This window comes from Pieris napi, chromosome 3 (genome assembly GCF_905475465.1).
Source record: "Pieris napi chromosome 3, ilPieNapi1.2, whole genome shotgun sequence".
Lineage (NCBI taxonomy): Eukaryota > Metazoa > Arthropoda > Insecta > Lepidoptera > Pieridae > Pieris > Pieris napi.
In genome coordinates, this window is record NC_062236.1 from 525,450 (window position 1) to 552,145 (window position 26,696).

Sequence of the window (26,696 nt, forward strand, 5' to 3'; positions counted from 1 at the left end):
TTTTTAGCGATCCGCCACAGCTTTGCGTTAGTTTATTTTTATTAGTTGGACGAGCCAAGGCTGTATATTTTGGCGATTGGCATTTATTCTAATGTTGTACGCGAGTGGTTAACATAGAGTGAAAATAAAATCCTGTAGATTTTAAAGCACCCCGATCACTATATTTTGTCAATTCTTTTCCGTTACAATTTGAGTCTCCAATATGGAATATGGGGAAGGATCGAAAAAAAATAATGTTACGTAAATGGTTTTGTTTATTAAATCCTTTTCGGACGCAAGCCACGCCCTAATGAAAAAACAAATGATGACTCAACGCACGGCTCCCGGTGTACAGTTTATTTTCTATTCATATTAAATAAAACACAATTTATTACTTAAACATTTTATTGGAAAAAAATTTCGTCCTAGACTGAAAGGCACCGACGTGGTTCTGTATAATTCAGTATCAAGAGTTCGATAGTTGTGATTCGGCGAAGACAAAGTAGGAAATCTTTTGCTACAGTGAAGGGTCGAAAAGACGGCGAGGGCTTTCGTGTGAGAAAGAGTCGACGTGAGACTTCGTACTTCGCCTCTGGAGAACTGACAAATCGGATGGCACTTAATAATAAAAACATACTGCAAGGGCTACACGATTCAACAAAATTATTACGAAACGCCACCGCATTTTACATTGGAATGCCTTTTACTCACTTAAATTAACATTATACATATAAGCATACAATTAAATATATCTTCACGAATTTTGTTCAAGAGTCGAGGAACGGGCCGATCTCGCACCGAACGAATATACAAATTACACCACTACTGTATATTATAATATCAGAGACTCGGGAGCGTCGCGCTCGAAGCCGATCGACTCCTACATCTAAAATATAAACGATTATAAAAATAAATAAGAGACGTCGCTTCTTCTTCTCGCTCTCTCCGCTGCCCGAGACCGCTCAGAGTACAAATGTTATATATCGCGTCACTATTCATATGAACGTGCGTTCGGGTCCCGTCGATCTCGTCTAGATCAAATCCACATCGCTTAAACATTAATTAATAAAAACAAAAGTGTGCCTCGACCTCGACGCGGACGTCGGCGTTCGGTTATAGCACGTCGAGTCTAAGTGACGTATACTTAATCGTACGTTAAGTAATTAGCAATATTTACACGCCCCGAGGGCGACGCCTCCGAGCACCCGCGGACTGGACGGACACCGCCCGGCCGCTCTCCCTCTCGCGATAGGAATAGAGATAGAGATGGATAGATCGGGACGCGGCAGCTGTGCGTTTTAAGTACGCGAGGCGGCCGCCGGCGTTCGACGATCTCGGAGAAGAGAAACGTTCGCGTCGCCCGGAGCTCGGCTCGAGCCGCAGGTGACCGGACGACGGATGACGAGGGATGGAACCGGAAGGTTAAATAGCGAAGATGACGGGGAGAGATGAGAAGGAGAGAACGGCGAGGGCGGAAATGGTCACCTGCGGCGGCGCGGCCGGCCTACATGTTCTCGAACTGGTCGACGCGACGCTTGGTGTTGCCCTTCCGGATCTCTCGCAGCGTCTTGTACTTGTCCCTCCCCTGGCGCACGTTCTCGCGGTGGATCTTGTCCATCGCCGTCTCTTTCGTCTCGTCTCGGGATTGGGCCAGGTCTTGCTTCAAGGCCTGCGAAAACAAATTATGACGCATATTACGAACGTGGCTCTCTCACTTCTATTAAGGCGACGATACCTTAATATTCAAAAGGAAAGTCACTCACTCCTTAAATTAATTTATTATTTTGGTTAAGAATTATCAAATATTAAAGATCACTTATCTTTGAGCCTATCTATATATATATACCTTGAGCTGACTGTGAAGCCGCTCGTTCTTCTCGGCCAGGGTGCGTCTCTCGGCCAAGGGGTCCACCAGGTCGTCGGGCGCCCCGGTGAGCTCTCCCACTCCCGACTCCGAGCCTCCGTCGGAGCCGTCTCCGGAGCCGCCCTCTCCTTCCGCTTCACCCTCGGAGCCTCCCCGTCGGCCCTCGTTCACGTGGTGGTGCTGGGGAGTGATGGCCGCCGCCAGCATAGCCGCGGCTTCGTCCTGGAATTAAAACGTTTAGTCATCGTCTGCCCTAGTGGTCCTTCGGCGTCGGCGGAAGAGGAATAAGCACCTGCTTGCGACGAGCCTCCTCCACCTCCTCCTGCAGCCTGCGCGTCTCGGTGTCCTTGATCTCCACCTCCTGCTGGATGCGCGACACCTCCATCTGCTTGGCGAGGATCTCGTCCTCCAGCTTCTGGCGCTCGGCCGCCTCCATGTTCTTGGTCTCCTCGAGGCGCTGCATCATAGCGTGCAGCTCGTTCTGCCGCTGCTCCAGTTCGTCCTTCGCGGCCTGCAGCTGCTTCAGCTGCTCCTCCAGGCGCCGGATCATCTCCTGCGCCTCGACCAGGTTCGCCTGACACGGACACAATGTTACGTTATAGTTTTTGGATTTCCAGAAAACGAAATAAGATTATATAATTAAATTAAATTTCTATATTTTTTTATTGCGAATAAAGATATAAATCTTAAAATATTAGATAAGTTATCGACGTCAACCAGTTCTCACGTCAGCAGCACAGCATCTTATCGGCACATCAGAGATTGGCCGATACGGCCGTACTCTTTTAGAATCTAATATTTTTCTAATTTTTTAAGATAAAGATACATTTTTATTATTACTTAATCTCCACAATTTTAATTAAAGATTAATTGTATGTTTATTTGCTACGTTAAACTTACTAAATTAAAAAAATTAGATAATTTTTCTTTATATGTGTCATTTGTATTCGATGGGATTTGTGTGTGTGTGTACCTGTGATCTTTCCATCTCTTCCTGCATCTGTCGGAGTCGGTCTTCGTACTCTTGTTGCTTCTTCTCTGCTCTTTCGCGGGCCGCTATTTCTAATTGCAACTTCTCTCTGCAAAAGAATCGTGTAGTTGGTAAACGAAAGTTAATTTTGAACAATGGACATCTGAAATATTAATAATTATTTCAAAATCAAATACCTCTGAGCCTGCTTGGCCAGCTTCTCTTCCCTGGCTTGGGCCTTCATCTGCTGAACGTCGATGGTGTCGGGCTTGCGCCTGCGCATGTACAACTCGTGGTTTCCCATACAGAGCGCCAGAATACGCTTGTTGACCCGAACGCGAGGCGCGAAGAAGACAAAGTCGGGCGCCTTCTTGTCGATCGGCTTAATTATGAATTTGCGGTCGTTGAACGAGATGTTGCGGATCTCAGACCAGGGGAAACCGATTTTCGGCGTCAGTCTGGAAAATATATGTGATTCTTGTTGTTAAGTTGTCTCTCTTAGGCGACCTACTGAAGCATATTTCAGAATAAAACATTTCAAAATGATATAACAGATTTTTTAATACAATTTTTAAAAGAGAGTGCGACTTCACATGAATTACAATCTAGCCTGTACAATAATTATGGCTAATAAGTAATATTATGTTGACTTAATTTTCTACAATACTAATAATAGTCTTAGTGTTCTATACTGTTTAGACACTGAGTTCGTCTGTGCGAGATACAACACTTGCACTTTAAATACACTAGGTTTATATATGTTTAAAGAGAAAATGCCATGTCTTATTAAACAAGAGTTATAAAAATATACTCACTTATCATCTTTCTCGTAGATGTTCAGCCCTAAAGCGTCGACTCCCAACCAGAGCTCAGTGTTCTTCTTGTTTCTGATCTCAAAGTAGTTGACTCCGTACATCTCGAGGTCTTGGGCGATCTTGAGATACTCCATCATGGCGTCCTCTCGAAGCATGCCGCGGTGCTCTTGCCACCAGTTGGTGATGCTTTGCTCCCATTCTTCCCGGGACATCTGAAGATGAGGGTCATTAGTATTGGCTCTCATTAACTGGAAGCTTAAAAGTATTTCCGGGTCTACCGAAATTTGTGATGTTTAGCATGAAGGTATGGGATATCCATTCACTCACTTTACTCCATGATACATTCAGGCGTTTGTTTAAAATTTTAAAAAAGACGTGATTTTTCACACCTATGGAATAAAAAATAAGTACATACAGTCCTGGAGATATCAGATATATAAATTTAATTTTATATAAACACATTTTTTTCTAACAACATAAGTAAAAATACACAGTCTTTCGGACTAGTGTAAACCGAGCGCCAATATGAAAGTGAAAAAGTATGTTCAGCTGCTTGAATTTTAACCTAATATAAAAGTTATATTAGGGCTTTTACCTTGTGCTGGTCGGTGACTCTCTGGGGCAGAAGGCGGTCATTGGCAAGGAAACCAGGTCCATGCATGGAAGGGTTGTGGTCTCCATGTCTCGCTTGAACTGCGTATGAAGCTAATAACACGGACGTTTCAGGCGGACAGTATATTTCGTCGGAAAGGATCGCGTTTTTAACCTGAAACAGAGAATAATAAAAATAAGCTTATTATAAACTTGCAAGAGCTTTCTGAGCTTTCTAATTTTTAGACTGTTTAGAATTATATCAATCGTTGTAAATATTTCTAAAACCAATGTTTAACTATGCTATATTAAGCAAAGATATGATAGCTTTTTAAACTAAAATATGTTTCCCAAGTTATTAAATACTTCCACCTCTTTTTTTAAAACAAAAATATTTATTTATTTTTGTTTCTAGAGGCTAACAATAAAAGCATTCAATACATTTTCACAAAGCTAGTTCATTACTATACGAACGTAATAAATCAATCACCAACCTGTAGATAGAAGAGCTTCAATGTGATCTCCTGTATGAGCTCATCGGCGACATCTTCAGGGTAGAATTTAGCACGAAATTTGAACTGCAGCGGATTCTCCTTCTTCACATCCTGTTGCATCACCTGAAAAACAATTAATTTCAATTAGAGATACAATCATATTTGTCTTTACACACATCTTAATTCCTTAATGGGTTATATTATATATACCTATAAATATCTTATGTTTTCGGTATTAATTCAAGAGTAACAAAGGTCTTCGGAAGTTGTATGAAAAAAAATTAAGCGATTGTATTGAAAGTATTGAAAATATCATAGAAGTGTCCCTACTTTCAGTCTTTGTTTGCAACTCCACTAAATATTTACGCAACATCAGTAAATATTCTTTATTTTTAGGCACAACAAATCTGAGATCGTAACGGAAAAATCCTTGGGGGATAATATAACTTCTGATGCGGTCATAACCATATGTTATAAATTATAATCTATTTATGGTTAATATACTTGGAAAGCCAGCTGTTGAACAAACGTTTGAGTCACCGACACTATTATTGAAATCTACGATCTTCCTTAACCTCTATTATGGCTCGTTATATTCCAATTCACAATCAGCGGAATAAACCAACTTAAATTATATTTCTTTATGAACATGAAAGCTTTCAAAACATTACACTTTCATGTCTTATTAAGCAATAATACTTTATTTAACACTGATAAATTGCTATTTTAGTGTGAAGAATATTTCACTTTAGTATACAAGCTTTTTTAGACAATTGGGCGTTTTCTAAGGCAGTTTTTGCCGCGCACCACCACTATGTGGAACCAGCTGCACACTGTAGGATTTCCGAAACAATTCGACTTAGGGTCCTTCAAGAAAAGAGTGTACCAATTTTTGAAAGGCCGGCAACGCACTTGCGAGCCTTCTGGAAATGTAAGTGTCCATGGGCGTCGGTATCACTTAACATCTGGTAAGCCTCCTACCCGTTTGCCTCCTATTACATAAAAAAAAGCTCGTACAAACGGAAACATTTAAATTTATTTCTAAAATATTGAAGCCTTCGTACTAATGAACGAATATACAACGGAAACACAGAAGTTCTTTATAAATAAGTAAAAACTATTGATTCGTAACAAATCTTATAGTTAACTAGTCTCCGAATTAAATGTATTAACATGGTATTTAATTTAGTTTTACCCAGGACAATCAACATCTTTTGTCAAAGTAATTCAAATCTTATTTCCCCATGTAAACACATTATATGCGCAGACTATAAAACCATCCTTACCCATCTGGAGAACGGGAGTGACCCTGACTTCGTGGCGCGCCCAACACATCCAGAGTAAGCGTTAAAAAGGCAACAATTAATTACAATTCAGCGTCGGTTTAACTTACATATACACCATGAAGAAATAAAATACACAATCGTACTTTTATTTTTTAATTCGAAATCTAGCAACCAATCAATTAAATATCCCTGTGCCATCATTTTATAGACGGTAAATGTGAGTGAGCAATCGTTTTCGATAAATTACATGGTCTAGCTAAAAACTACGCTAATACAAAATGGTCTATAATTTGAATTCTTTGGAGATAAGAGTCGCATTTATCAGCTATTCTAGGTTTAGTTGACGTCACATGCGTACAGGAATTTTATCAATACAATTTAATCAATCGATAAAATTGTCCAAGTATGCTGTTATCACAATTATAACACAAATTAAATAATTTAAATTCAAAAATTGGGGCTACTTAAGAAGTTATATTACATTGTGGTCGACCATCTTTTACTTTCGTTTATTAGATGATGATTATGATAAAGCTAATAAATACTTTCTTCAATCAAGCAAGTATCAACAGTCGTACTCAAAGTTCATCGAGAGTTAATGGTTACTTAAGCCATTTAACAAAGATCTAAATGAGTTTAAATTCATCCAATCAGAAGCTAAATGAAGTCTTTTGTCAAATGTTTCTTTAAATAAGCTGATAACTTCATGGTGAAGTTATACCGTTGTTGAGATATTCTCATTGTACAATTTCGTATACGCCTGCGAAAATTTTGGTAGATGGACTTTAATGGAATAACAGCATACGACGTTGGTGTGATGATATATTTGACTTTTTATGTTTTTAATATTTTATCTCATTCAGGAGTTATGTTTGTTTTTAATTAATTATTAGTAAAGTTGACTATGAGTACGGCTGTCATAAAAAATTGCCAATTTGGAGAAACATGTGACAGGTAAAGCTTTATTAAACGGATACGAATCATACGTCAATCTGTTATCCATTCTAAGAAATGCTATCCGATACTATTTCTATGGTATTAGTAACGCAAGATCTTTAGCGATTCTACGGCATCATTAGCTGTATACACCAGAGCGATTTACTACCATCGCTTACCATGTCATCTGCTCTGTCATAAGCAGCCTCCTCATCATCCTCTTCGGGTGTGACCAGCTTCTTAACAGCCGTGGTCACACACTTCACTGTCTTTTCCGCTATCGTATCCGGCTACGCATTACCCATTTTCGGTATTTATAATTAAATTAAGAATAATTTATTAAATTAGTAAGTAAAATAAAAAACGTATTTATGTGGCTTTGGTATATTCTATAAATACAAGGTTGGCTCTTATCATCCATAGAGTATAGACGTAGAAAACTAATTAGCGAGTTGGGAGTACATTGAGCAACGTCGCACCGCCTCGTGGGAGCGAAAGTACGGTCAATGACCTAACGACCGCGTTTGCTACTATCAGCTGTTCTTTTGCATTCTTTCATCTATTGAGAATCGTCAAAATCCAGACAATGACAGTCAATACAAGGTTCATTTCATAATTTCCGAACGTATTTGGCGCATATTGATTTCAATTCACACTATTGTTTTATAAACAGTAAAGGAACGTTTTACGAAATCGTATTAAATGCGACATTTGCCAGCATTTACTTGACATAAAATTTCCACAATATATCCCAAAAGTTATTGTACAAGTCGTTGCAGAGAAATCTAAGTCCCAAATAACGTCGAAAGTTTTAAAAGGTGCGTAAATTCCATTGCGTATGTCAGAATTGAGAGAAACTCGCAAACGAGACATTTCTCACAGACGTTCGCACGCGCAACGGTTCGCATTCGAGCGGCTGCAGGTGCACGCGCGACCCGAACATCGCTGCGTCTCTCTTCATAACCTAGTCTCGCTCGTTATCGATCGTATCTCACCTGACACAGCATTAACCACAATTATGACTTCATTCATTACTCTCAGTTTTACTTAACAGGTGCTAATAAGGGTATTTATTTCTTTCGTTGTATGGATTGTGTTTAAGGGTACGAGATAACGACAAGGTCGTCTCTACTTTCACTCCTTTCATTGTCTGTCTGTCTTTGTATGTCTACTATGGGAATGAAGTGACTTTATACTGGTCTCAAGCATATATTTTCGATATGATAGATAAGAAAAATCAGTCGACGTGAAAGCGCGACGATCATCCTACGACCTTCATATAACCTTTTGCGAATGTAATAATTTAATTGATGTGCAGGTGAGTCAAGGACGCGGCAAATGCCGGTGGGGGCAAGGGTCATCAGCGGCACCTGGTGGTGAGGAGTCGTGGGAACGAGGTCATACGGACGCTGCGTCCCGCTCCGCTGACCGCACAGCGTGTACGATTTGAAGCCAACAAGTAAATGAGTCGCGAATGGCTTCAAGTGATTACTTTTGATGTTAAAACGTTTGCGTTATAATGAGCTAACCGGTAACTTTAATTATTAATAGCGATAATGGTACGCTTAAACAAAAGTTAACTCTATGAAGTGTTGCGTCAAAGTGGGGTCGCCACCGCAGAGGATTGAGGCCAATTCTCTCATACTGTATAAGAACAATAAAATGATTTAAGTCCACGACAAAAAGCCACATTCCGTGACAAACGTCGCGTGCGAACTATTATAAAAATAATTCGATAAAAACAAACGAATACTTTTACGAAACTAATCACAAATAGCAACAAATCATGCCTATTACGATGGACTCATGTAAGCCCATCCCCTGAGTGAGTAATACAACTTTTAACATTAATTTATATACTTTCATTCAATGTCACTTTTACTAAATCAAAGGATGTCAATTGCTATTTGAGGTTTCTATACATTTTGAACCATTAAAATAGAAAGCCCGAATCTAATAATATAACGCGGTATTTCACCAATATAACGCGGAGATTTCTCAGGTTATAATTAGTGTGAAGTTTATAATGATTTGTCAAGTATATAATTAGATTTGCAGGATAATTAGAAACAGGTCCGTTTCAATTGTGTTATAAAACTAAATAACTTTATAAAATTCGGTAAAATTGATAAAAAAACGGTTTTACGAATATAGTCCTACACCTCGATTTCGTATAACGCGGTCCGAGCTACCGCGTTATAGGGGCATTACTGTATAGAACACTATACAACTGATTTAAGGTTGAAACAAGTTTTTGTTACAACACCGGATCGGAATTGGAAAAGCCCAATTCCTACGTGTGCGCTAGAATTGACTTATGCAAATATCCAGACGGCATTATTAAACTGATAACTTGTATAAAATGCTCGCGGCATGATCTCATCTTTGGGCGGGTCAATTAGTCAATTTAATTAAACTCGGCCTGCTTAAAGAACTAACGGTCACTTTCAACTAACTTAAGAAACCCTCAGGAAATTTACAATAATATTTTCAGGAACAAATCTGATCAACAACAACAGGTCTGATCGATAATGAATCAAATAAACTTTAATATTGAAATAAATATGTATAGAAATTATATAAAATTCGTTAAAAATTAAATTCCTAAAAAGTAAAAACGTTTTAACATAATTTAACTGACGTACGTCATAGAATACGTCAAGATAAAGAATAATTTAATCACACTTTCTCATTTACTGCAAATTTTATAACATAGGGAATTGAATTTAACTACCTCGTTCGCAAAGTTTTAACAGTTTTAGCAAATATAAGGTTCACTGTAAATCTAATCGGACGTAAATATTTATTAATCTACGCTAATTTATTACTGAGAGTCCTTCAGCACAATAGATACTATTTGTATATTGTTATACCATGGTTCCATAGCTAAACGATTGAATCTACAGGGCAATAATGAATAAATTTTTAAACTTCATAAATAAATACTAAATAAACATTGTGATACATATAACAATTCATAGAATTTATTAATTATAGAGTTCGTGTAATGCACTTATCGAAAGCGTCATTATTTAGTCATTCCGGAACTATTCGGATGAATCATGAACCTTTGCTATTACGAATTCAGCGGATTCTACACTGCATATTATTCAAAATACTTATACCATTTAGAGATTATAATAAGGAATGTTGTTTTGAAACTCTACTTGAGTCAGCCATTATAAATTGACGCATCGCTAAATCAAACGTGATGTTAACACACTGAAATCTTTGAATTCGACTAAAATATTAATGCATAACAAACACAACCAATTATTTGACAGTCTCTTAATGTGCAAGTTTTAAACAAAGTTTATAATTAAAGTCTGATGAGTTCGATAAATACAGACATTTTTCAAGTCACTCCGTCAATTACGTAAGTGTGATATGTTATTTAGCACTTCGCCATTTTGAAGAGACATACAATAAATAAACGACTGAGTCACCTTCGTCTACAATAGAAGTACAAGAATACAATATGAATCTATTATTCCCATTCAATTCCGGCACAACATTTGATTCAATTTATCAATACATTATTTTTATTCCTACCACAATCAAGGACAACATAGCGAGGAAACTGGCCTGTCGTCAACCCAAAAAAGGATATATTTCAAGCACAGAAGCCTGGCCAATTTATCAGTAAACGAAAGACCCACAGAATAGGGTCATATACAGACCGCCGCGCTGGTCCAGCAGCTTTTATTAACCTATGGAATTCTATATAACTTAAATTATATGTAGCTGACCCGGCAAACGTTGTTTTGCCATGTATTTTCAATGAGTTCAATAAAAATAACTATGAATAATAAAAAATTGGGGTTAATCGTAGAATGGTGAAAATTAAGGGTTGTATGTATGTATCGTGAATCATAAAAAAAAACAAAGAATTTACGAAAAAATAAAAATTTGGGGTGGAAACCCCTTATCACTTAGGGATTTGAAATATAGATAGCATCCGATTCTCAGACTTACTGAATATGCATAAAAAATTTCATATAAATCGGTCGAGCCGTTACGGAGGAGTGTAGGAACGAACATTGTGACACGAGAATTTTATATATTAGATAAAACACGTGGTAACAGTTTAAAAAGAATTACGCACACCATATTTTGTTCTAATGGCTCACCATATTGTTGAGGAAATGATGTCATTTACAACGGCCATTGATCAGGATGACGTCAAATTGATAATGAATGTCGTCTACAAGACAGCAAACTGCAAATTTATGATCACGGAACAATGGTTTTTAACATAATAAGTTTCCAATAGACGTCTCACAACTGAGCAAGATTAAAAGCAGTTTTTGAAGAATCATTGAAGTATTGAGAACCATTTAAGAAAAGAGCATACTAATTCTTAAAAGGCAAAACCGGAAACCCTCTCGCGAGCTCTCTGGCATTGTCCATGGGCTGCGGTATCACTTGATATCAGATGAGGCTCTCGTTATAATAAAAACCTCAAGCAATTCGATACGTGTAGCTACTAGCTAGTCATTAGCATTTAGCACCACCAGCTGATTTAAATTGTAGAATCTATGATTCAGCTTCGAAAAGGTCAAAGTTATCTTAAAAGAAATTACGCTTATAAACAAAATGCAAAACAGTACAATTTTCAAGATACTATATTAAATGCTGTAGAAATGATACACCAGTTCAAGGTTGTTAAAATGGAAAGTTTGAGATATTGACGTATAGATAAAAAGCGTAAAGGTACAGGTACACACGTACCTACACACACACGTAATATGCCAGCCACTTATGGTGTCACATATCATAAGTCATGATTAGGTAACACTACGCATTGACTTTATACTTGTCTTGTTTGCTAATTGGACAGTTAGTTGTTCAATTTAAATTTTATCCAAATCAATTGAGGAAAACATCTAAATTTCCATTTGAAAATATGCAAAAACACCTTAAGGAGAACTATAGGCCCTTTTATGCCGATAATAAAACGTTATCGAAAAAGCAATTTCAATATCACATTATATATATATATACGTGTATAATATCTACCATATTAATTTGACGATATAAAAGTACTTTTAAGTTTAAAATTAACATATAAATATATTCCTAAACTCAGCAACTGTAAAATGAACCTTGTACATGCTTGCCTCATTGCTGGTGCCATGCTTCATAAATATGTAAACATTTTTAGATCACGCCATCTGTTACATGATAATATAAACAAAAGTATAATTCGCAAAACGTTTCAACTTCATGAATATTTTCACTTTATATGAAACAAATATAACAAACGAACTTACAATACACAACACCGGCATTATACCCTAATATAAGCAATTAAAGGCAATAACCTAAAAATTAAAATAAAACCTCTTTAACGGTTTAAAACCTCAATAGATTACCTAATAGAAGATAATAATACCAACTTTAAATGTCAATTGAACGAAAACAATAATTTATACAACGTGAAACTGAAGAAAGTTAAATGCGTTGATATGCAATTCGCAGTGAAAATACTATTCTCATACATATTAAACAGCAAATTAAAAAATTTGACCGTTTATACGATTAGAACATGTTCAGCGACAAACGACAATCGTGAGTCATGCCCTCGTGCTCTATAATAGACAATACGAGGCACTATGAAAGCATATTGATGTCAAGAAGGATGGTCAATTTATTAATGGCTTGTAAGTATTCCTTCCTGAGAGTTTAACATAAGATTCATCAAGACTAATAATAATACATAGTAATAACGTCCACAGTGAGAAAACGTCGAGGTATTTATTATCGCGGCTAATAAATTGACTACCCGGTCAGTTATTTTATTATTTTAAAGTTTATTTCCAGTTCTACGCCCTTGATTTGAGAACTGGCAGTAAATGTAAAATTAGAAGCATTAATTATATATTTATTTTTGATGTTTATAAGTGTACATTGTGTTATCTATATGAATAAATGATTTTTGACTTTTGAGTTATTAAATAGTCTAACATAAAAATTATATTGAAAAAAACTATTTTTATATGCATTTGTAGCGCTCGTAAACAATACTGCAACGGTTATACTAATACAAACGACAGTGGTTTTTAAGTGGATCATGATTTAGATATTATTCTGATAAATAAATAAAATAAAAAGTAAACCTATGTAAACTTTTAGTTATGACCATTATTTGCATAAATTCATAATATTAAAGGTATCAACGAAATAGTTTATTAAAAACTTATCCAATTTAGTGAAATTATACGTTAAAAGTTATTTATTTTGCTCTCAAACATGAGATCACAGGACACAACTCGCTCTTGGCTCTTTGTATTGAAGAAGTCGCATGGGTCCGCCAAGCATCCGTGAGTATACAATCTAAATACATAATAATGAAAGAATAAAGAAAATAATAATAGCACATAAATTAACACATTAAGGTTTCTAAAATTATGCCATCAACATTAGAGAGTAGGTACATTATCTGTATTGAAATCGATGTTCTCTGTTACAACGTGTTATTTGAAAGCTTACGACAACTTACGGCTTCCTAGGAGCGGTCTTACAAATTATCTCTATATCAAAAGAAACGCAATTCACCTACGAAATTTGATGCCCAATAAGTTAACAACTGGATTTCAGGATAGCAAAACATATGTATATATTAACGATTGGGAGAGTAGTCAGAGTTGTTCCGAATAATGCCAGCAGCTGAGTTTCATCATCGGACGTCGAAACAGAATACGAATTTCCACCCGTATCACGTCGACGTCCGTCGTTCCACAACTGAGCGTTGCAGTTTGCCGCGCACCACCACTATGTGGAACCACCTGGCTACCGATGTATTTCCGAACCAATTCGACTTAGGGTCCTTCAAGAAAAGAGCGTACCAATTCTTAAAAGGCCTCTGGCCTATAGTGTCTATGGGCGGCGGTATCACTTAACATCAGGTGAGCCTCCTGTTACATAAAAACAACAACTTTCGATTGGATTTATGCTGAACAACTTTACCAAATACACGTTATGTCAGTGCGCCATTTACAGTCATTGATAAGTTAATATTCAAAAAATTCTACACTAGGTCACCGCGAACACGTTTGACAGTACACCTGTTATTCCGATGGCTTCAAAAACCTCGCATTCTCAGCACTTTCTATAAACATTCAGTAAGTTGATTACATAATATTTTTTAATGTCAGAATGATACTCCATTCATATCAACTTTACTATAGTTTTAGTCACCGTTAAAAAGTAGGCGTCCTCATTGGAAGAGGCCGTATGAGGGTAAATTAAGTTTTGGTACGGCGACATTGAATTACCAGGTCAATGTCAGTAAGTATCAGAGGAAAATTCACTAATAAGCAAAAACAATTGAACCATTTCGTGCCACACGTCTTTAGCGACGTTCGGACATTGGTTTTTAATTATTTACAGTCGACTCTCGACAATTTAAAACTCAAGGGAACAGGGATAAATTTCAAACAACCTTAAGTCTAAAATAACAATCGTTTAATAACCACGAGGAGGAGGGGACTCAAGTAAATAAGAGTTTGATCAAAATTCGTTATTATTTCGATATCTTTATTATGTATTTACAATTAAATACAATTGTTCACAATTTTATTTCGAAAAGAAGTCTGTAGTCTTTTTTTGAGTGCATCAAAGAATTTTGAAAAAAAAAGCAATTGACAGGACTTCTAAGATTTCTTCAATTTCAAATTACCGAGGGGATCAATTAACATTATTCAATCGATAGAGTATAGAAAGTTTAAATTATCTGGAGTCGACTGTACATTCATTTCCTGTAGATTATACGTACGTATATTCCCAAACGGATTTACCGGAGTCAATTGCATAGAGGTAGCTTTTAGGTATTTTTATACAAATGCACGGCCACGCAATATCTGGCGAAGTAACATACCGAAACAAATTACATAAAAGAACCATGCCTTTATTGAGAAATTAGGCATTGCTTATTGATAGCAAAATCTTCAAGTCTTCTTCAGTAGTACATCATTGTCATATTTAACACATGGCTAATATACCAATACAGTAGATAGGATACCAATAAATCACAATCTATTTGGCAAGTGAATTATGACTTACAATACTCTTTGAACTTGACGGATATAACAAAAATAGCTTGAACATGAATATCGCTGGCGCCCACATACATTATTATGTTTAAAAACTTTATAAACAGCACTTTAAGATGCAATAAATTTCTGAAATAATCTCCAGCAAAATGTAAATTTTAACGCGCTTACAGCTAGGAATACGACTGAAATAAATTATGAACTAACCTTCTTGTATAGCTTGATCCACGTAAGGTCACCCTTGGAGTCGGTGTACTGGAGTCCAAAGAACCACACCTCTCGCAGACCGATGGTCTTGACCACCTGATCGAAGAGCTGCTTGCCTGTGGTCGTCTGCTGGATCGCGAACTCCAGTTCCGCGTCCATCGTCGTCACCCGGACATTCATCTGAAATAACCCAGGATTAGTTATTATTTTATTTCACAAAAATTTGAAACTACTGTTAGCAATAAAGACTAATTATTTTTAGCTCTAACATATGTAAATACTTATAAAATTTTCGTATCTCAATGTTCGTTCCCATACTCCTCCGAAACAGCTCGACCGATTTTTATGAAATTTTTATGCATATTCAGTAAGTCTGAGAATCGGCTACTATCTATCTATCTTTCAAACCCCTAAGTTATAAGGGGTGTCCACATCAAAATAAATAGTATTATTTTTAGATTTTTTTTAATGATAGGTACAGCATACAAAAATACATACAACAACTAATTTTTACCCCGCTACGATCAACTCCTATTTTTTATTATGGTAGATAGTTATTTTTATTGAACTAAAAAAGTTTCCTAGAAATAATATACATCGCAAAACAACGTTTGCCAGGTCAGCTAGTATGTATGTAATAATAGTTTAGGCAGACTTTTGTCTTTACGTCCGAGCACGTATGTATCGTCTAAACACCACCATGAAAAGATTTGAAGGGCGTATCCGTCTGTCAGCCCCATTTAGTTGCAACAGCTGTAAATTGGAAACGGAAAGTTGGCAATGTTTAGTAGGACATCCTATCTGCGGCCTTTAATCGGTTTGAGAATGCTTTACGTCACTGTATGGAGTCCAAAGTGACATTGAATTTCGAGACAGGATATGCGTTATCAATATGCTATACGTATAAATAATACTTATATACAAAAAACAAGTAGCTACATCACTTGATCTTGGCCTGAAATGTCTATATTTGTTTCCTTTATCATTTGAAAAGTAGGTAATCGGCCTTCTGCGCCTGTTGCTAACTATTAGGGTCATGCTTGGTTTTCTCACAATATTTTCCTTCACCAAAGCAAGCAAATATTGCGCATATAAATTTTATTTGTGCACAGCCGGGAATCAAACAATCTCTTGGTTGTGAGACGCGCGCTTACTCTTTAGTACCTACTCACTAGCAATAGCGGTAAGAGACTACGAGTGTTGTAGATATTGCTAACTATGGTTCAAGTATAGTATTTTATTCTTTCTAATAAATAGTAGAAATAGAAGAGTTAACCTGCTCAATTATTATTCAGAGAGTATTAATAATAGGTGATTGAATGCGGTTAATGATTAATGTTAATTAACGCTTGACTGAGTAATAACATTCCAATCGATTGCATATAATACATATATTTAATTACTCTATTTCCACAAAAATCGGTCAAATTTGAGTCAATTGTTTTACCTTATACTCATTAAATTATTGCTGATGCTTTTAAGTCTAGAATTATTTATAGTAAATGATTTATTACTACAATTATTTTTATATTTATAGACGAAGAGATTTTTTTAAATATACAGCTATTCAGTAGACATTTTCAAACAAAAGGTCCGTTATCGGTAAGGTCAGTAGTATACGCAGAAACATAATTCAGAGAAAATCAATTGGAAAACGTGTTCGTGTGTGCTTGTGCAAGGTTTGCTTGCCATTGTTATCGCATGTAAATATTCCGAGAGCATGGTAACAGTACATGTATTGAACCACTTTAGATAAAGTTTCTTAACAATCGCTGAATTTCATTTAATGTTTTACTAAACCCTTTTAATATAGCATTTTTCATCAAAAATGAAACATTAAAAAAACGCATTTGCCCTTTTTAATATAAAATTAAATAAAGTGGCACTAAACACCTTATTAGGTCTGGTTTTATGATAATTTGTCAATCAAATAGGCAAGTAGGTGATCAGCCTCCTGAGATGACAAGCCGTCGACTTTTTTGGGTCTAAGGCATGTCCTCACTATGTTTTCCTTCTCCGTTCGAGCGAATGTTAAATGCGCACATAGAAAGAAAGTCCATTGGTGCACAGCTTGGGATCGAACCTACGACCACTAGGCCAACCAACACTGCTATTTAATAACAAACACATTTATTTTACAAATTTAAAATGTTACTATCATCTGTATTTGTTTAATGTTCTATTTGCCAAGTGTTATTATAAATGATAGGGCCTACAGTGCGAGGCCGACTCGGGACGAATAATTGTACACTGTGTCAGTTACATAGCGGTGAATGAGATTTCATTGAGAACGTAATCACAACACGACAATTCTATTAATAGACAATACGACACTAGGGCCGACACAGGGAACAAAAATAGTATTAATCCAATCTATATTTAAAAGTTGAGTTCTTGCCAAACGGATGCGATCTTCCGGAGTGGATTGTGTCATCGTTTACAATATTATTGTTTTTTACCAATGTTTCGATACCATAACATAGTGACATATGTACTTATATGTTATATATACATAGTAGTAAACATTTAATTTATGGTCCTGAAATATTTAGTGCTCGAACACAGTCCCATGTTTGTTTATATGAATGGGGGGAGGGGGGTTGAACGTTAGGGGACGAAATAAGACTTAAATATTTACGAAGAGGAAATCGCGGATAATCCGAACAGTTATTAGATTACAACTTGACCGTTTGTCTAGATACTTTAGTACTATTAAAAATTAAGTACGAAACTTCTTAACAATCACGATTTAAATAGCGAAACTCTTCGAGACTTGAACAATAATAATTAATCAAATTGTACATCTGTTAATAACTTTTACTTATTCGCGTAAATTCGAGAACGTCTCTAACAACTCGGTCAAATATGAATAGAGAAATTTCATTCATCACGAGTCAAAAGAAACATTTTCATTCATTCTCACTCAATTAGTACTTAGCAAACAACCGAGCCCGAAGAAACGATACAATATCTTATCATGTATTTGGTAACTGTTTGCCTATTTCCAGTCGCGTAATCGTTCACCTTGGTAGAAGAGTGTCTCCATTACAAAATAAAATTATCACTTATCAATGGACTGTAATTGTAAAAACTATTTTAAAAGAGTAAGTATGGAGCTTCTCCATATGAAACTACCTTTGGAAGGGGCAACTAGTCATTTTTTTAAATATTTTTAACTACAATCAAAACCGTTTACGACGATATCGTTTATAACAACATGCCGGTTACATTGACTAAATCAAAGGCCCCAGCTGAATTCTATGTCTAAGGTACGTCATCTGCTGTTACGATTATCGGTTTATACGACCAAATACGAGTAGTCACTTCGTTGTCGTTATAACAGATTTTGACTGTAGTAATGTTGTCTTTCAAAAGTGCCTTTTCAATAGGCCTAATTGAAATGAATGATTTGACTTTGCCTTTGACTAAAATGTATAATAAATACCTAGTATGAATCGTGTTACGAACTGAATTTCTCTTCAAACAGACAATCGCAAATAAATTAATGATAAATAGTAAACACAAGCGTTTCTAGCTACTCATGTGGTCGTAAATATAACAACAATATGATATTATCTGTGGGCTGGCAACAATGCATACGCGTCCATTCTTCATTATCATTTATCGAATGCATTTTGAGGTCGGCTCAACCTTGATTCCTCTCATTACACACAGCATAACACAGTACCCGCATCTACTTATAATTCAACGACATTCAATTGATATCTCTTCCAAATTAATCCACCCACGTCCTGATTAAATATAATTGTTGTACCTTGAATAGCACTTGAAATTCCTCGAAGCTCATAAAACAAACAAATACGAAATCATCCAAGTGTGATCTAAGTAATCCGCGGAGTTCTTAAACGAAATGTAAAAAATCTAATATAAATCAAAGACAAGAATCGCAGACAATACATAATGCACTGTTAATTATCATATTGAAAGGCGATACTAAGAAACTAGTTGCATCGTCAGATAAACTTGCACGCGATGAATCAGTGCTAGTGAGCCGGCAAGAACACAGGACGTGATAGCACTGTTAACAGATTTACGCAAATTGGAAGTTCTATAAAAAGCAGTGTCAGAAAAACACCTTTAACCTTAAAACAGGATGAGGAAAATTTGTGAAATTAATATTAATGAGCAATGCGTATAAATAATATTCCTAGTATTAAATAACTAAGACACGATCGACGTGTCAAGGGATTAACTGAAGGTCGCGATTTAAGTATTGCGGAATCTAATATAATAATCGTTTGAATTAATTTATATAGGTTGATGAGGACGCCAAGTTGTTCAGAATTATTTACTGGAGTCCAGTGTCTGTCATGTTTAAACCTATCTAAAAGACAGTGAGACTGAGGAAGGAAAAAGATGCAATGAAAATATCTGGGAAATTTTATTTCCACTTTCATGAGTCAGTGACGATGGACATAAATAACAAATTCAGAATAAACGAGCAGCAAACATCGCATGTTTGAGTGCATCTCAGCCTCAGCAAACATTAAAGATATGAGTATGACATCAGCGTGCTTGCTTTAGCGATAAAACCGCTAAATTTATACTGAAGCAAATAATCTTATATTTCATAAAGTTGCTACTTTCACTCTCGATACACTTAATATAACTATGTTGTAACGTTTGTTTTCTAAACGCAAATCATTACTATCAATATAAACTGTATAATGATAGAGAAAGATCTGTTTGGGCACATTATTCTAACTTTTGAAGTGAATGCAGACTGTAAATTTGATGGCAGTAAGAATTGTTAAGGCGGAAACATACTACTAAAACGCGACGCGACGTGTCGTGTCGACACCCGATGTCCATCGTGCACATTACCAACACGCGACACCACGACACGCTTGCAAATTCAGAAGTCATTTAGCTGATTTATTTATTTTTTTATTACCCGCGCAATGTGCCAGCAAGTTTTTACCAATTTGAGGTTCAGATTCGAGGAATGTTTGCAGCGCAATGGTGCACACCTGGATGATTTTATTTTTAAGAAATAAATTTCCCAGGTGTCTATTTTAATTGAAATAAAAATGTATTTAGTTTTTTTATTATATTTTTTTCAAATTCGCAAATCTTTCTGGCCCACCCTGTATTTTTCTAATAAACTGAATTGATTAGCAGGTTATTTGTATTAAACTAACAACATCCTATCTCCCTGTTTTTGTCCTTGTATTGAGGTAATCTCATGTCTCAACTCAATTAATTGTTCGTTGTTCATTTCGCCAAATAAATCCAAAAATATCTAAGTATATAAATTGACATTCGTGTCAAAAACTCGAAAGCATTTACGCATGACGTCATAATCACAACATCCACAACACGCCGATCCAAATCGATTGGATGTTACCGCGTGTGATCACATGGCGTGTTGTCTATGTGCATCTGACCATATTAAATATATGGGATTGATAAGTACTGACATGCGTCGGATGGCGTGGTGTGGCGTCGCGTTTTGGTAGTATGTTTCCGCCTTTATTGTCACTTCTGTATATATTTTATCTAACTATCAATTCTATATAAATAAATAGAATGTAATTGAAAGGCAAAACCTATTTTAAAAATTAATCACGTAATAAACACAGGAAAACATATTTTTAAATTTGATAGTGTATGTTACTTTTATATTTAAAATATAATTTATATAACCTTGATTCAGTCGGGTAACAATTTAATATAAAAACTATTATATTATTATAAACGTTTCTCATTCCAATCATTCATTCAAGAACTATAATATATTTATTGGTATAAAAATTATTATCACCATGCGATACTAACAAGTTGGCGACCATGAAACTGTATGTCGATTTTCCACGGGTATTGTTAAGATGACAAACCATGACTCTAAACGGAGGAAGTGACTGATACAAGGCGAGAATAATTAAAGTTTCAACTGTATATTATGACTGTAATAAATATTAAAATATCTACGTACAAACAAAAAACACGAACGCGTATGGCAACAGAGATGATATATAAATTTAAATGATCAAAAACGTAGCCATTTAAATGGATTTCATAGGAATAAAGCTGTCCGTTAAAACGAATTCTAGCAATGCTAAGATATTTGCAAAATCTAAAAGCATGTCGCCCCCGTGAACCTAAATAAATAATAAAGCTATATATCTGCGTTTATTTATAACGAATGAATATTTAATTCAATGTAAGAGGAACAAAGGTAAAATACTCCATTTAAAGCATTTTATAAGGGGTAAGATTTCACACAAACTACCACGACAGGTGCCGTCTGAGCAGATGTTTGACAACACTTGGATTAGGGGTGATCCTATCCAAGTACAAACTTTATTATACTTTTGTTTTATAGAACACATTTCTAAATATCGCTGTACCAGCGTTGCTTCTTCATTTATTCGGCCTTTAACCTCAATATTCTATACATATAGTACTTATATAACATTTGATGTCACTTCAACTTATTCCCATGGCATCATCGTTCACGTTTGGCTAAGCATCATTGTTGTTCGATTCACTATTTACGTAACTTACATCATCTAAGCAAAAACTACTTATAGACGTAAAATCTACGGAAGAATAATATCTTTTGTATAATGTGCATAATTATGATTTATTCGAGCCTGTGATGACTAAAATGTCCTGAAGTATGGAAGATACTTATTGGAACGACTACAACATTGTGGGCATACAAGGGATGTTACCGCTAAAAACATGCGTGTTTGACAATAATATTAAAGAAATGCTGGTGGTGTCGGCGTGTGTGTAGCGATATGAAACGATGCTCTGTGATCATTGACCATAACGGCCGTCAAACCGAATTCAAGTTCAGCAATTAACTAAAATAATTGGATACGCTATCAGAAAATATGCATATTTGTTTAATAGTACGTTCAACTTTAAAACATACATTGGGGTTCAAAGATATTTTGAGCAGTATAGACAACAAATTGGTTTAACATATTTCAATGCAACGGATTTCTTAATAAGAATTTCAAGATAAAGCAATAAAAATATGAGAGACGGATAAGTTATAATAATCCCATGTATGACCGTGACTTATGATACAATGACAAACGTAAAGAGGAAAACCTGTTATGAGGTAATTATTTCCAAGAAGGCCCAAATCTTCTGTAAGACCTTATTTGACCAAGACCAAGCAACAGGAACTTAAATAATTCTCATAATAACTCTTTAATCAATAAATAGACGACAAAGAACCTTTTTTTTTGATGACAAAAACTCGATGTTTAATGTTAAAATTTTAAAGTGTGAATGTAAAAAAAATACTTGTCGAAACGAATTTTAATAGGCTGTACACAATAACCTTTGAACGTATGAGGAACATCCTTGAGTAATAAGAAATACATAATTATTTAAAATTTATCTCTGATTTTTTGCTGAAAGATTGTGTAGAGACAATTCCTGAAGGCCTTGTCAACGCTAGACATTGATTAAACATCAATAATTAATTTTTAAGGATAGAAAAATGGTACGTTCTGGGATTGAGCAGAACCTCGCCAAGAAGTTTTCGGTTCAGTGACTAAATATAACCAAAGAAATCGAGAGCGAGGGAACATTGGCGAAACAGGAAACTTGCCGTCCTTTTTTTCCATCGCTAAAGACAGGGACAGGGAATGAAGCGGTTAAAACCGTTTGCAATAAACAAAATAAAAGCACAACTTGGAGAAGTCTCAGAGGCCGTGTCGGTGATGTCATCGCAGCTTATTAATTGTGTCTACGTACGTTCATCACCTGACGACTGACTGTTGCTATGTTAAAATTAAATCGTGAATAGTAAAATTGATAACGCAAATGGCAGTTACACACGGCTATAGGAAAATTTTAACGCATTTTTGTATAGCTACAGATTTTATAATTCGAGGATTACAAACTATATTTAAAAAAAATTTACAATTAGGTATAGAAATTAAGAAATATTTAAAATTAGAGGTCAAAGTGCATTAAGCCCCATTAACATTGAAACTATTACATAATAAATTACCTGTTTGCCGCCTGCGACCATTTTGCCGGCTTTGGTACCACTTGTAAAACACCGCCACACTCACTGTAATACAGTGGAAAAAAGTCTAATATATTTATTACAAAGGGATGTTTTACGCGCGTCTACCGGACGCGGCGGTAGTATTCAAACTGAACGGACGGCTTTTGCGGGGATGCGCCGGCGTTTCGCCCCGAGGACGAAGGCTCTACACTTTGAAGTGAAAACGATTGAATATTCAGCAGCTATTTACATTAAACCACGTAATACTGTAGAGATTATAGCGAATGAAGTAACTCGTCAATGAAATGCGTTTTCAGAAGTCAAAGCAAGCAAACGCTTGGTTTTTTGTTGTAAAAATTTAATTGTGGTGTATTGTAGTGTAATTATATAGCATATTCTTAGTTCTCTTCGTAGCAAGCAACCGAGTAGATATATACGTGAAGTACACGACAATTTCATTGACGTCACTTTAAGGAAAATGAGAATTTTAAAATCTTTAATACGGCGGAGTTCGTCGCAGTGGTAAGTTTTTCAAAGGATTGCTCACTTTCAGTTTAAGTTCTATATGAACATTTCTAAATTTCTCAACACATTTCTAATGTTTAACAATGTAAAACAATATTAATAATTAATTATGTACAATTTTTTATCATTCTTGCACAGAACAAATTTAGAAGATCATACTGTATATCATATGTATAATCGATAATTTTATCTTTTCAAAATAATTAAATTAATGAATTACGGACTAAATCTACCAATAGATATTATTTATAGATCGATGCCGTAAAGTGTCTATCAAACAGTCTAGACTGCTTTTTGTCTAGGATCAATCAAGGACGGAGATCCTGCTAGAATCGTTAGCAAAAACAGCCAAGATCTAGAGATCTCTTTGGCATTTTGCATTTACTTATTTATTTAGGACCGATACTAGTTACATTGAGAGTCACGCTTGGGCATAAATAATAGAAACCCAACTACATTACCTAAAGTCCAGCAGAAAACAGAATTTTAATGTATGTACCAAAATGGTTAGTTTATTATTAAATAAAAGATTTTAATTTATATTATTAGAAAATAAATATATATATTTTTTATGATACTTGGCTATTAAAATGAAGATAATGATAAGAATTCGAGATATATAATGTATGCACAGTAAACAGCGCGAATTATGACTTGATGTATTTAATTTGATATACGGCCGACATTATTAGCGCTATGTCTCGACTGAATCCTATCCAAACCTGTGGAATTCAATAAAAAAAGTTTTCAAATATAAGAACGTTACTTTTCACATCGTTATAAATCACGCGTTTTTTTAAAAATGCCTGCGTTTGTACTTTTTTATGTTTGTTACGTAATAAGAAATCGAAAACAACGAATTGAATCGATCTAAATGTAATCATACTATACCAAAGCTTATCGCTCTTGAATGCATTTGAAATGACGAAAACAATACACGTATGTTTTTCTCAATTTGCCTAGTCAAGATAATGTTGAAAATTATCAGTTTGCCCAATTTCCTTTGCATAGGTTCGATAGGTAATCTTCAATGATATATCTAAAGCAATAGAGAACATAGATCGTGGGTGCAGTGTCCACTAAGTTGATAACGCGTGTCCTACTTTCGCGTTTCCTTCCTACGACACGTACTTACGCTATGAAAGTCATTTCACATACGCATATTACGACAAATTACTACTAATAGGCAGTAAAACAAATATAATTGTACCTGTTCTGTCTTATATATATTTTTATATTACATATACATAGACAGGTCTGAACAATTTATTATCAAATCAAACAATTTCTTCAATCTATAAAGAAATGTTAAAAAGGAAAGGGTAAAAGGAAACATACTTGCACATCAACAATTTTTTGTCGCAATACCACTCACTCTCAAACCTTCTAATGATAATAACAAGTTGGTTGTGATACGGGCAAGTTAACATTAAGAAATGAAATTTGTCTTTAATTAGCATCAATTTTAGTATGTTTCTGTGTAAGATGATAGATATGTTGAGTTTTAAATGACTTTATAATTAACATACAAATATGTAGGGAAGTACTAGCTATAAAAACATTTGAATAATGGTAATATATTGACAACATAAATTGGAATCTAAACCTACTATATTAACTTAAAAAAGGACTAGCATGTCAAGGATATACCGGGATTAAAGCAAGCACACACTTAGGACTAACCAAGTGGTCACTGTTTGAACCTATTGCTTTATTTAGATATTCAAGAATCTGAAAAACAAAAATATAAGTGAAATTTATAATAAGTTGTTATGTCTTGGTTGTGTCCAACAATAATAAATTTTATAAAAAAATAAATCACCAATGGTTGAAAGTCCAATTTTTATTTGTTAACAAATATTATCAAAATAATTATTTTCATATGTAATATATATTTAATTTTTATTAATAGATTTCTTATAGGAATAATTTTATCAGTGATAACAGTATCTGATATAATACATTTTGAATAACAAGTTTTATAGTAGCAGAGTATGTAGATTATACATCAATGAAGTAACAAAATATTATCTTACAAAGATTAGGAATTGAAGAAATTAGTATAATAATTACTCAAGCAACCGTAATAATGAATCATCCATCAAATTATATCCACTAATAATATAAATTATCATAAAGTATATGATATTTATATATTTCAACATAGGCTTATATAAAAATAAAGTATGTCTAGAAATTTTTAAATAAGTTATATTATGTTGATCTCAGAAATTCTATAGAGGTAGTGAAATCAGACATGTATAAAAACTTCCCTACTCAATATTTTTACATTGGTATTTTATAATGAACATTCATTCATTACAGTGATAATAAACAAACTTACCGATTTCGGCATCTTGACGTTTTAGGATTGTTATCTGAAAGAAAATACATTTATTAGAGATACATATGTAATTAATTAGGTATCGTTGGTATTAGGCCAGATCTCACGGTTCTTATTGTAGGCACTTTAAATTATCAACTAACTCTATAACTCTTACAATCCTACAAACAACATTTGTTTTAAAGAATTCTTATAAAGTATAAACGTCTGACTGTATTCTAAAGAAACGTAGGTGTAAGTCGTAAGGCGATGAAATACCGGCAGAGAAGCAGCAAGTTGAACATGGCCGTGTAAGTAAGAAATTTGTGCCAAACATTGGTTTTTAAGTTTTTATCGTTACTTACCCGTTAAAAAGGAAAAATATCACCTAATAATCCACATAAGTAGCACAACACACATGAAGAAAGCACACACCCAAAAGAGTCACAAAAATATCGCGATATGATGTGACAACTGCGTGACGTGGTATGCGGTGCTACCACTAAAAAAAACGGTGTACGCAAATTATGAAAATCCAATAGCAGAAAAAACTGGCAATAAATGTTTTGACAGATAAAAACCTAATAGACTATAGTTAGACATAGACTAAGTTTTATAGAAAAAAAACAGGTATTCTAAACGAAAACAAAAAT

The 26,696-nt window shown here is 35.0% G+C and overlaps 1 protein-coding gene across 3 annotated transcripts; it reads right to left on the bottom strand.

The window, feature by feature from the left end:
• Positions 1-366: 366 nt before the first annotated feature.
• On the bottom strand, positions 367-26,564 carry LOC125063182 (moesin/ezrin/radixin homolog 1). Of its 3 annotated transcripts, XM_047669479.1 has the most exons (12): positions 26,409-26,564; positions 26,065-26,098; positions 15,197-15,376; positions 6,000-6,026; positions 4,714-4,836; positions 4,224-4,394; positions 3,629-3,840; positions 3,011-3,271; positions 2,817-2,922; positions 2,136-2,417; positions 1,826-2,065; positions 367-1,648 (listed from the first exon to the last, which is right to left on the bottom strand). In XM_047669479.1, the coding sequence occupies exons 2-12, from the start codon at positions 26,074-26,076 to the stop codon at positions 1,484-1,486; spliced, it is 1,779 nt and encodes a 592-aa protein (XP_047525435.1). In that variant the 5' UTR covers positions 26,077-26,098; positions 26,409-26,564; the 3' UTR covers positions 367-1,483. The 3 variants fall into 3 exon arrangements, with proteins under 3 accessions (XP_047525435.1, XP_047525434.1, XP_047525436.1); XM_047669478.1 differs by lacking the exons at positions 26,065-26,098; positions 26,409-26,564 and adding an exon at positions 23,196-23,338; XM_047669480.1 differs by lacking the exons at positions 6,000-6,026; positions 26,065-26,098; positions 26,409-26,564 and adding an exon at positions 23,196-23,338.
• Positions 26,565-26,696: the final 132 nt, after the last annotated feature.

Coding starts and splice junctions, on each gene's coding strand:
- LOC125063182 (XM_047669478.1), bottom strand. CDS start 23,216: ATGGTCGCAGGCGGCAAACAG. Junction 3,272..3,628: donor ATCTACGAGAAAGATGATAA/GTGAGTATATTT, acceptor TATATTTTCCAG/ACTGACGCCGAAAATCGGTT. Junction 1,649..1,825: donor GGCTTCACAGTCAGCTCAAG/GTATATATATAT, acceptor TTGTTTTCGCAG/GCCTTGAAGCAAGACCTGGC.